Source organism: Vanellus vanellus (assembly GCF_965231255.1).
Source record: "Vanellus vanellus genome assembly, chromosome: 9".
Classification (NCBI taxonomy): Eukaryota; Metazoa; Chordata; class Aves; order Charadriiformes; family Charadriidae; genus Vanellus; species Vanellus vanellus.
In genome coordinates, this window is record NC_138914.1 from 1,844,740 (window position 1) to 1,857,550 (window position 12,811).

The window sequence follows — 12,811 nt, forward strand, 5'->3', positions numbered from 1 at the left end:
AAAAAAAAATAATCTTGTTTGAGTTCACATTGCTTGATATATTGGAATCAAACTTACCTCAAAGGAAACCCATTAAAATACTGTAACACGAGTCATTACAAGAGCTGCCACAAAATCTTAAATTTCCATGGCACATTGTAAGTTTGTTAATAACTAGTGTCATTAGTTTCCATTACTGTGATTTACCTCAGATCACAGAGTATCATTTCTCTGCAAGATACGATTGTCAGCCGCTGTAAATTGAAGTTAGTTAACACATCTGTGTAATTTCCAGGGTGAAAATGAGGACAGTTTGGAAAGCAGTGGGAAGGGAGTTTTTTAATACAAAGCAAACAATTATCAAGCAAAGGGCCAGTGCTTGGCCCTTGGGAAGCCAGTAACATTTCTTAACACCTACTGCAACAATGACAAGGTATTAATTTGAAAAACAATGAGGACAACACAAACGTGGCAGTAGTCAAGTGTTACACTTTCAAGCAATTTTCAGCACTCCGATCGTGCCCATTTCAAGGTGGCATTAAACGGATTGGTTTGTACCCAGACAATTGCAACAACGTTTGCGGAATTAGATTTAACCGATGGCTTTCTGTTCAACACCAGCATTTCCCCTCCGTCCCCTAAAAGCAGAGCCTCTAATCAAACAAGTTTTTCTTTCTCCTTCCCCCAGAACGGCAGCGGCTCACGGACCGCGGGGTGGCCTCCCGCAAAGGTCTGGGAGCTGTGCGGAGCTGGTGGCTGATTTAATCAAAAATTTTGGGGCTGTCAAGGAAGCCGTTGTAACGTGGCTTCGTTTCCAGCGGGAGGTGGGGAAACAATCATAAAATAACCCAGACGAATGATTTCTGCTCTATTTTACGCAAAGCACCGGAGTGTCTGAGTGGGTGCGAGGCCGGGAGCCAAGCCTTGCTCCTCCCGCACAGCCGCGATGCCACGGACCTCCCAAGGGTCTCCCAGGAACAATGAGAACATGCTTTTGGAAAAGCCTGAAAGGGTTATATAGCATTTTACCGAGACCACTTCCCTGGAGATGCTTTACTTTCCAGAAACGTAGAGGCTTCAGAGAAGGCCATGCTTTGCCCTAAAAGTTACTTAAAAATAACTGTTCTGTGCTCAAATTCCTGATGACTAAATATTTAAGATGCACTCGAATGACTAGGAGCTTCAACTGAAGGATGTCCACATTTTCTAGGCTAGAAATGAACTCAGAGCCCCTCTTTCTAATGCTCTCGATATCTCGTTTCTATTCCTCAGAGACAACAGGATGCCGATCTCTGCACTGGGATATTTTAAACCAAGCGAGATCTCTTACTGTTCAAGGGTTTGTCGTCTCCACGCTGGGCTCAAGATAGGGTAATTTTGTAGGCAAGGTTTATCTTAGGCTAAAGAGATGGAAACACCAAACGCAGGTGATGTGGTCCAAGATGTCTGATAAATGAATCACGTATTGTCACGTGAGAACATGCAGAGCAATGGTGTCTGCATTAAATGTACGTACATATGCATTATACATACAGGTCAGCAAACGCAACTGAGTTACTCTTGATTTACGCTGCCCAGTCTAACTGGATTCAGGAACTGCTGTGGTATATTAAAATCTACTCTTTTTTGACTTATAATTGCTCAGGATCTCTCCGCCTGTAAATGTTACAGTAACCCCTTATTCCAGCCAACATTCATATATTACACTTCAACTCAATTTAAATGTAAATTTCTGGCAAGTTAAGTGCTCTGTCTAAGAACGTTAAGGGCTCTTTTCCTTATGAATCAAGGTCTAATTAGAGGAGACGATGTACAGTTTTCCTATACCAATTACAGAAAAATGGAAAAAATTATTTTCATTAACAATTTCCCAAACACATGTTGCTAGCTCATCACCATTTCCCCAAAGTAATAAAAAAGTCATTTTCTGAAAGAGTAAAATAAACCAACAATTAGAAGAACAAAAATAAAATAGATTAGCTAATGTGTTAGATGTGTGTTGGCTCAGTTCTAACATGTCTGGACCTTTTTGTTTGGAAATTATACTGTATTTGTACAAGTCCAAATGAAGAATTAACAGAATGCACTGCTCCCATTTTTTTAAAATGTGATTCAAGCCAATTGCATAAATCTGGTACCTTTTTGACACCATCTGCAAATTATTGCCTAAACAGCCTTGTGGGTCTCCATAAGAGGGTAACTGCTCATTATTAACGTCATGGAGATACTCTTTCCAGTTCAAATGTTAGAAGCGTGAAGGCCCACGGTTCAATCCTGGCTGTTAATGCATAACGTGGGTTGCTACACATGCCATAAACCAAAGCATAATGCAAATTACTATGACAGAAGTTGTTTAAATTGTGCTTACGGGTACATCCACGTATTTGGAAGCAGCCTTCACCTGTAAAAGGAACAAGAAGAGAGTTTACACCATCAGTACGTTTTCAGGCCTTTGCTTTTTCTTTAAACACCTGTAAGAGCTTCTCCAGCCAAGACTTGAGACAATGTAATGCTGAGTGGGGGAAAAAGGGTGATAAAAACTACGTTTCCTGTCTAAAAGAATAGGCAAGGGTGGTATTTTTGTTGTTGTTGTTTTGGAGAGGTAACTTTGCTGCTGCTAAAGCTCTAATAGCAACAGATGATAGTGTGGGAGTTGTGCTTCTCCCTCTTCTACTTCAGCGAGCGGGGGAAGACGGGGTTCGTAAGTAGACATCGCTATTTTCTTGGGAGGCCTCGTTCTCCGCCCGATGCCACGTGTCTCCGAAGGCATCGCGTGTCTCTCCCGTCGGGAGCCGCATCCCGGGGACTGCGGGAGACCCCGGCAGCGTGGGCACAACGGCCCGGCGGGGCTGGCAGGCGCCCACACCAGGGTGGCCACCAGAAAGTGCCCAGAGGGCCCTAATTTCACCCCCTGTCTATAGTCCCCCACGTGGCGTCCTTCCCCCGGCCTTGCATGCTGCAGCCTGGGGCGTTATTTTCTCCTTTTCTTGCCGGCCCTGACGCTGGCAGGAGCTCGCAGACCGTGTCGGGGCAGCGTGCTCACGCCACGCCACGGAGAAGTGCCCCAAAGCGTTTCTGCTTCCCAGACTACAACAGCTACACTGGAGTTCCCTATGACTTCCCCACTCCCCCCCCCCTTTAAAAGATGTGACTTGAGGGAGGCCACCAGAGGGAGGATGTCGCTCTCTGCGGTGTCCTCACAAGCCGGCGGGGGCTGCAAGACCCCAAACGCACTTTGTCTCCGGTCCGCCGCGCAGCAGGGTGCGCATCGCCTGGCAGGGGAGGCGAGGTGGCCCCCGACGGCGGGGCCAACTCTTCCAACTGAGCAGCGCCCAGCTGGCCAGAGAGACCTTTTTTCCCACTGTAGCATAAGGCACCCTGTCTCGAAAGAGTACGGCTGGGATTTTCCGCAACGCTTCTGCTTTTAATTAGGGGAAGCGTTGCCGGCCATCTTTGTTTGGGTGTAAAAGCTCACCTGCTTTTAAATATTTCTAAAGCTACCATTAAAACAGCCTAAATATAACACGCACACAGTTGCATCTTGGGATGAATAAATTATGTGTCCCGAATGAGAGAATGAATGTATGTGTGAGACAGAATGTGAGAGTGGGTGGAAGCACTCATATGGTGTGTGTGGGGGGCGCATAATTAAGCACAATGAGGCGATACAAAAGACCAGACTGGTGGTAATTGCCGAGGTGAACGCTGCAAAAGTAATGGCAGCGCCCGGGCTGCCGAGCCGGGGGCAAGAAGCGAGGGGAGGGCAGGAGGAGGGCACCGAGCGCCGGCCGCCGGGGCCTGGCTCTCCGAGGGGCCGGAGGGGGCCGGGGCACGTCCCAGCACAGGCGTTTACGAAGGAGGAAGCAAAAACAGCGCTCGCCTCTCCTCCAGGTATCCCCGTTTCCAGCGGGCCGGCTGGCCGGCCGCACGCCTCGCCACCTCGCCCTGTCACTGCGTTTTACCCTCACAACTTTCTGGGGAGGCAGCGAAGCGCCATGCTTTGCTTCTGCCGAAGGGGAGCGGAGGAGCCCCGGCCTCCACGCGTGAAGGCAGCCGGAGCCCGGCCCCCGGCGGCAGCTCCGGAGGAGCCGGCACTCACGGCACAGCCACGCCGGCTACCCGGGCTCTCTCCAAACGAGCTCTTTTTTCCCAGCGGCAAAGCTAAAGCAAGCTGGAGGCAAACTCGGAAAACGATGCGGCTCCGCAGCCCGCAGCACGGAAACGGGGGGGCCGCGCTCAGCCGTGCACCCGTACCGTCAAACATCACACAAGGCACAGAATCACTGCAGCGGCGCCCCGGGAGAACTGCGAGCTGAGCGTGGATTTAGCGCCCGTAGGCCCGGCCTAGCGCCACCGGCTCGAGCTGCCTTCTTCCCCAAAGCCAAGAGGCGACGAGAATAACTCAGTCGGCTTCCTGCGCTCTCCCCCCCCCTCCTCCCACAAAAAAACTGAGCTGCTTCTCCTGCCCACTCCCCTTTAATCAGAATAATTACTTGTTTTTCTTTAAACTCAGATTTGGCTACATTTAGTGAAATTTCCAAACTGCCGGATGTTGTGTGATTTTCGCTAGGCTGCCGTTTTTCACAAAGTATGTGACTTTGCCATGAAACGTCTCAGTTTACCATACAAATTTTGCGCAGAACAAAAATAAGATCTTTTACTTCTGTCTCCCTCGGGTAATATGCAGTCTTTAGTTTTAATTACCGTAGGTGTAATTCTCCGCCTACAGAGGCCATCCAGATTAAAGGGAATTTTAGCAGCTGTCATTCCTGTGACTCAGTGGATCCGCACCCGCGGACGCCCAGCCAGGGCCTGGGCTGCTGCCGCTGAGATGCACTGAAATGGAGCAACAAACAGAACAAAAAAAAAAAAAAAAAAAGTCTGGCCAAATTTAGAAGGGTATTTTCCTCTCAAAGTGCTCTGCAAGGAGAAGTGGCTAGTGAGAATTTATTAGGACAACAGATGCGTTAATTTTATCTTGAATTTCGAGGCAGGAATTGGAAATGAGGATATCCTACTAGGTGATAAAACTGTCTGTCACAAGACCCCCCGATTACATGTCACTCGCAGAGCGCCTGGAAAACGCGCCACGAAAGAAGTCGGTGGAAGGGGGTGGGAGACTAATGCTTTCTAGAGCTCAGCGGCTTGGACCATCACACTTTGTTGTATTTGTTCAGACGGGGAAAACGTGGGAGGTGGTGCCAGCATGCTGTAACATAGAGAGTTTCTCTATTTATCGTTGCAGGGACTAAACACAGCAAATGCCATTACTACTGCAGGGAAGGGAGAGTTGCCGAGCCCAGCGGCAGAGGGGTCAGGGCTGTTCCTCTGCCTCCTCTTGCCGCTGGTGGCTCCCAGTAAACAAGCGGGCCAAAGCGAGAACCATCCCTTGCCCAGAAAGGAGCAATCTTGCTCCTCCGCAGTGCACCCAGCTCCGTGCTGGGGCGAGGGCTCAGCACCTTCCTGGGGACGGGCACACACCACGCACAGTAACTATTTGGATGCACACCCCTTCCCGGCTGGAAATTCGGGCAACTGAAGCTGTGGAGCTGGGCTCAAAGGCTGCGGGGCCGTTGGAGCGGTACGGACCATTTTGCTGCTGCTGGGGCGGTTAATTGAGTAAGCGTCTGCGGAGCAGCAGAGTGAGGCCGCTCGGTGCCCATGCACCTACGTGCTGCCTCCTCAGCGGCGCCCGGAGCCTGAGCACCGCTGGGGGCTTTGCTCAGCAACCAAAGGGAACAGCACTCAGCAGCGTAAACAGTAGGATGTGGTGGGAGCAACGCAGCACCGACCGAGGAGCAGCCTGGATTCAGGGAGAAGGAAGGGCTGCGCATTACACCGTCTACCCGGGCTGATGCCGGTGCTTCCGATGCCTGAAAAGCTGCCGCCTCCACATCCTCTGCTGCTGGCACGCGAGCATCTCCTAACCCCCAGCAGCACTGGAATGCAGGAAGGGATCCTCCCCAAGCCATCCCCTGCGTCCCCCCGAGCGGGGCGAGCGCAGCCCCGGGGCTGTAACCACGCAGGGGCTGTCCTGGGAGGAGGGCTGCACTGCGGGGCAGCGAGTGGGACACCCTCTTTTTCCCTCCTTCTCCGAAGAACAAAGTGCCTCCAGCACACCTGAGGAGCTGTGACGCTCAGTTTGAACCCCACGGCAGTGCAGATGAGCTGCCAGACCGTGTGCGCAGGCAGCTGCCTGCGAGCAGAGCTTCTTACCTATAGCCATTCCTACATCCATTCTTACCGTCCCCATTCCAAACGGATCCTACAAAACTGCCTCAAACTCAGCACAGGGCCCAAGAGCAGCAAACACCAGACAGTCGCACGTAGCTAAGACAACGCCTGAAAGAGATTTTGGAAACCCTCCCCAGTTTGCAGAGCAGTGCCTTCTGCATTTGGGCGCACACCTGCCTGTGAGCTGAGCTAAGGGAAGCCACGCTTGCCAACAGACACCCTTGTAAACTTTCTGGCATGCATTTTCAGAAGACCTTTGAAAATCGGCTGCTGTTTGTCCTAAGAAGCTGTTGGAACACTTTTCTGGACTACAGCTCAGACTGCTAAACCCTTGTGGACAGCGAGGCCAATTTTGCACGGATATTGTTCTTGTCCTGTACTTTACTAGGAAATATGCAATGGGATGAGCTGTGGATTGGTTCTGCAATGTCAGGGAGAAATGTGTCATGAGAGGCACCTTGTGCTGAGTGACCTCATGGCATTTCCCTCACCTTGTTCTCTTTTAGAAACACAAAGGCACTCCTTGACCTCCCTTATTTTGTTTTTTACTTCTTAAGATGGTCACTCTTACGGCCAGAAGAATGAAAGGAACACACCTGTCACGCAAGGTGCCAACGAAGCAACTTCTTCAGTTAAGCAAACTGCGTGTACAGTGCAATGATTATTTTTTCCAGGATTTTTTCATCCTTAACAGCCTGATTGATGACTAGAGATAGCTTCACACTGTGCTACGTATAAGATGGCCTATGCATCTTGGGTGTTTATGTACTGTGTATCTGCATAGAGGATGTGTTTTTCTGTGGGGGTTACAGTGCTCAAACATCACAGAATGTCAGAATTATTATGTAGCTGATTTAGTCCCGGGAGAGCAGGAGATTACAACTCAGGGGAAAAAAAAAAAAAGAAGAAAGGAGAACATTGTCTGTACTTACAGTAAATGACAGGAAAGAAGAAAACAAAGTTCCTTCATCGTATCTAGACAGTTTGGCCAAGACTCCTTCCAAAATGGTGACAAACTATGAAGACAAAAAAATACTGCAATTATTTTTAATAATTGAACAAGGGCGTAGAAATCAGCGTCAGCTTCAAAGAAGTCAGTGGAGCTCTCAGCATTGCCAAAGGAAGGGACAACCTGTCCCCGAGCGCAGCAGGCCGGGGAGCGGGGAGAAAGGAGCGCTGCCTTTCGGGCGCTACGTCTCGCTGGGTGGGAATCACCCCTCGGTGCTGTGGGCGATGCTGGGGACAGGAGGTGGCTGCAGCGCGCCGGGAAGCCCGCGCAGCCTCTCCGGACGGGGAAGCTGGTGGTGCCTGCTCCCAGTACACAGTGTCAAACACGCAGCTCGCTGGGTATTCTTGCAGAAGAATCGAACCGGCATATGTTGGCGGATTATGTTTAAAGGTCTCCACTGTATAATAGGGATGACTTGTTCTCAGAAAGTTTGAAACTAGAGGAAAACACACGCCACCATCTTTCTCCCTACGTACCAATTCCCCTCCGTGTTAGCGCAGCACGGCAGACCTACACAACAACCCATGGGGAATGCTGGCAGCTCAGCTAGAGGAGCCAGCTCTGACGAAAAACAATTTCCAAACAATTAAACCTGACATTTTGGAATGTGTTTCCCACTACCGTCACCTCTAAATTAATTTCTTAGAAGAGCATATGGCGATCTTGCACCAGATGAGTTATTCTGTCCACACAACCTTATGCGTAGGAGTGGTGACCACCTCGGCGTGCCACCCCAACGTCTACGCAGCAGCATTTAGCAGTGCCACCCCCTGACTGCAGCTACCCTCGGTGCCGTGGGGTGAAGCTGACCATGGGCGTTACCCCATCAAGATAACACCCGTTCCTTAAAACCCCTCCTGGCCCAGCACGGCAATCCTGCTAGCAGCATATTACATCTCACGCAGTTCCTAATCATCAAAGAGTCACCACGAAAGGACTGGGAGATGTACGATCTTGCCTGTGAGAAACAAGAAGCCAATTCAACATCTTAATGTGTCACATTTTAATGGAAACGCACATATCAAAAACCACAATGTTAACAGTGAATCACTTCACCTGGAGCCGAAGGTTACCTTTGCCACTAGGAGTGTTATCATTTCTTTGACGGTTTCCTCAATTAGTTCATCTATTTTTGAATGGTACTGGTGCTAAAGAAAAATAAAAAGAGGGGGAGGAAAATATTAGCATTGATCCCAGGCAAGAGCTCTACGGTTGTCAGCCTCTTCCCTTGGCAAACCACAACGTGCAGTATTAAACCCAAGAATTATGCAGCTTATTACCCTGTGCTCCACTACAGCGGCCGGTGATTACTTACACTTGCCGGACAGACCTTGAATTCGGGAGAATCTGACATCAGTTTGCGAAGCACGGGCAAACCCTGCCCTCTTCTATGTGCCCGCAGCTCCGGGAGCCACCGGCACACGTCGGAGGGGAGGCTTCGCCATGCCCGAGAGCGCTGGCACCCAGTGCTCCTACAGACCCCAAAGTCCTTTTGCTTCAGTTCTGCGGGCACGATCCTGTTCGTTTCACACGGGGATCACACCTGACACTGCGCTGCACCTGCTGAGGGCTGTGCAAACCGCCCGGCCCTCGGGAGGGGGATGTGCTGCTCCAGGGCAGCTGCCAGTGCGTCGAACCACTGGGGATGATGATGCTGTGCACTCCCCATCCCCTGCAGCAAGGCACCCGAAACGCACAGCACGCGCTGGGTTCGGCAGGCTCACGGTGCCAATCAAGCACTCGTTTAAACACTTTGCTCGGTGACTGTAAGACAGATTTAAAAGCCCCCAATGAACCAAGCTGAGCCTTTCTGTCCCACGCGAAAGCCAGCAGGCAGGGCGGCCCCAGCCCCGGGCGGCAGCAGAGCTCCGAACCGGCTGACCAGCGCCAGTGACTGCAGCATCCCTCTTTCTGCGTCTTCAGCCCAATTTTTTCTGCACATGCCAAACCTTGCTTAGCTTGGGAGCTCTGATGCAATCAGCTGCAATATGGCTAGAATAGGTACTAAAATACAGTCTTCTACTAATTTAGAAAAGACCTGTTTCCAATACAAGATTTAATTAGTGAAAACATACAGTATATTCTTATTTTCAATGGACTGAGAAAATACTGATTATGACTGCTTTCCAACACAAAACATTTGATTTTTCAGTCAAACATTTCAAGCACTGGTGCTAGTCACTATATTCATTACCACTTGGCATTAATATTGTTTTAAAATGTTAACATCAAATCACATTGAAAGAGACAAATCTGCTTTAAATACTAATCAGACTTTGGGAAGGAAGACTGCGAGGGCTTCACAAATGCTAGATGTTGGTCTCAGTGTCTGATCAGTAGTCTCTGAACTGCTCTACGGTTGAGGGATTTTTTTCTACGACAGTAACATATTAAAACAGGGATTTGGAAAAAGAAAATAAAAGTAGGACACACTTACCCACTCTTTAGCAAACTTTTCAGATGATTGGGGACAGAAATAAAGACGAAAGTGCAAAAGACAGGAAAAAGAACATATGAAGATAAACAATAAATAAACCAAAATCGTTGAAAAATAAGGGACATATGAGAACAGCAGCATCATGCACAGAAACAATAAGCAATGGAAAACGAAACGTGATCAAAACCTCCTTTCACCGAAACATCGGAGATCGCTACCTGCAGTATTTGCAGGCAGTAAAACAGGGGGAAGGGACGGGACTGCAGCCAACTGCGGGCAGTCCCTTATGGCCTTATTTCGCCCCGAAGGGGAAGGCGACCGGCCGTTGACAGGCAGGGTTCGGCACCGGGGCTGCTGCACACCCGTCACCAGGAGGTGCCCGGGAGCGAGCCCTGCGGCAGCGCAGGGGCCAAGGACCTGTCTGGGGCCGCGCGGAGCCTCACGCCGGCGGGGGGACAGGCTGGCAGCCCCACGCCACGGCCGGGAAAAACCACACATCAGCAAGTGAGTGATATTTGCATTTGCAGGAGGCATTTCCATGTCCTGCTTTGCAGGCTGAGACACATATGAGCCCCTGACAGGGACCATCGCTAGGATGGATCTGTTTAACGCAGAGTTAGCCCTTATCAGCCCCCAGGATTGCCCTGGCCGTTCCCAGCACAGCTGGAGATATAGCTGTGGGCTGACGGGGACCTGTAACAGCTGGCCATGGGCAGGAGCCGCGGGTGTCCTCGGCACATGCAGGCAGGACCTCCGAAGGGAGATGAAGAAGGGATTGTGTGTGGGTATTGGGGGTGTCTTTCCCATGATGTTTTTCTGCTGCTGCTGCGTTTTCGGTGTGCGTGGAAGACCTCGCAACCAAAGATTTAGCTAACTAACTGCTTTCCTTGGGTGCATCGTGAGTTTTCACTCAAAAATGGCTCGCTACGTGCAAAACAACACACTGTGAAACACACTGACCAATGCATTTTCAACTAAAAGCTTGTTTAAAAAGCAAGTAAGCGCCCCGATGGAATAAAACCGCAGCTGTGAGAGCGGGAGAGGACCCTGTGCGGGCACCGAGGCGGTGTTGGCAGGACTCTGACCGCTCGTTCCCATTGCGGCCGCAGTCCCCGGGGCAGACTCAGACCCGGTGCCGGGGCCAGCGGCTGCGCAGAATAGGGCCCGTGAGGCCGTGGGTCCTGCCCCAGCGATGGGCGCCCAGCGCCGGCCGCCCCGTGGCCCCAGTTCCAGCTCGGGAAGACGAGCCTCGGCCAGGACGGGGCCGGAGGAGACAGCGGTTTGGGAAACCCGCTGCCTGGTGCTGCTTTCCCAGACGCCTGGCTCGTAAACCAGCGTCTCCAACAGCTCCTTCCACATGTCTTATGAGAACGGCCAAGGTTAAAGATCGCATAACTGGTTCGCTTTACCCAGCGTAGCCCCTGCTTTCGGTTGAGTTCATCGCAGCTTTCTATTAGCTCAATTATTACAATCCATAATCAGTGCACCACAATGATTCAACTTGACTTTATGTGATGAGTATCTTGCCTTGTCATGTAACAGATTGTGTGTACGTTGTATTTCTCTAAGGACCATCTGACCTTAGATATTAAATAGAAACATACTAGACCAACTGAGAAACATTTAATACATACATTTATCCCCTTAGATGTATTAAAAATTCAGAGGAAAAATAAATATTTAAGATGGTAAAGTATGTTTACCAAATGTTTTAACAGCTGCCTTTAGAGACAAGGAAATGGAAATGAAATGATGGGTGTTTGTTTCGCAGGGTAATGCTCGCAAAATGTATTCAAGTATCTGTCAAAGTGTCACCGAAGGTAGTCTTAAAGGGACGGCCATCGGGGTGGGAGGGACACTGCGGGAGTGAGGTCAAACACCGCGTCGAGAGAGTCTCCGCTCACGTACAGCCTGGGCCGTCGGAAAAATCAGTGGTTTGTTTCTAATCCAAATGTCTTCTCCAGCGAGGTCTGGGCAAACGCCCCCGCCTGCGCACCGCGGAGGGCAATTTGGGCCCCTTTTGCTGCTTTTGAACTGTCTGCAAAGGCACCACGTATTTTAGGAGCCAGGCGGTGGCAGTGGCACTGAGCGAGGGTCCCTCAGCGAGGAGCATCCATCCCTCCTCCCCGTCCGTCCCCGTGCACCAGGGACGGGGACAGAGGGACTCAGCCACGCACAGACCCAGCCCCCGGAATTACGGAGGAAGACACAGGCACGAAACCCGGTTTCTCATCCCTCTGCTGTCTATCTGACTGTCTCATCGTTTCCACTGGGGATGGGAAGAGGTGGGGTGGCATTTTGTCCTCCCCCCGTGGGCTGTGATGACAGATCTATATCTTAACTTTTACCCCCCCACCAGCATGACCATCTCAGCGCACAGCTTCAAGAAGAGGAGATGGAGGCAGCCGAAATGCGAAGTGGCATGAGCGAATGGAGGGCGAGGTAGGAACACTGATTAAAAAGAAGAAAAGAAAAAGGGATGGCGGATGGCGTATAAAATACTGCAGCCCTAAATGGTAACTTATGCACCGATAATTTACATCTGCTTTACAGGTCTATCAGTTCAGCTATCTGTTAAACACCTCATGCCCCAGCAAGTGCCGCTTGCCACAGGAGAGGCTGTCTCCGCGCTGCCGTACCAAACACCTCCTGGAAGCGGCTCAGGCAGATTTGCAGAGCTGATCCCGACCGCAGCTGAGACCAGCGGAGAAACAACCGCGCTGCCGCCCGCTCCCCTCTCACTTGCAGTTTGACTCAGTGCAACGGGACCGATGCTCTAAATGCGGAGGGAACTGTGGCAAGCACGGAGCACCACAAGCTCGCACGGAAAGATGCAGTGAGTGCCTGGTCACGCGATATCCAGACGCAGCTGACGGTACCAGTCTCGTGCCATCTGAATACTTAACCCGACAATTTTATGAATGTAATGAGCTTGCTTTGTCACAATATTGGAGTCTGCTTGATGTCCACAACATCCCGGTCCCCAGGGACTGTGCTAGTATAACGCACAAGGGTTTGATCCTGGTTTGCTGTGGGGATCATCGCAACCGTGGCCCTTCCCGGCTGCCGGGGCCCTGCCAGGGCAGATGCTGCAGCAGCTGAGGGCTGAGGGATTTGGAGAGATAAATGGGGATGAATATGGAATAGAAAAT

At 50.7% G+C, this 12,811-nt stretch overlaps 1 protein-coding gene across 4 annotated transcripts in view; it reads right to left on the reverse strand.

Annotated features, from left to right (window-relative positions):
* The window catches only part of CADPS (calcium dependent secretion activator), a gene marked incomplete at both ends in the record, with an annotated part of 221,813 nt that overhangs the window by 22,010 nt on the left and 186,992 nt on the right, over nt 1–12,811 (reverse strand). For all 4 annotated transcript variants that reach the window (XM_082487726.1, XM_082487723.1, XM_082487724.1 and 1 more), the window contains 3 exons: nt 2,348–2,380; nt 7,146–7,229; nt 8,296–8,370. In XM_082487726.1, the coding sequence (XP_082343852.1) occupies nt 2,348–2,380; nt 7,146–7,229; nt 8,296–8,370 (192 nt within the window). The remainder of the gene's footprint in view (nt 1–2,347; nt 2,381–7,145; nt 7,230–8,295; nt 8,371–12,811) is intronic.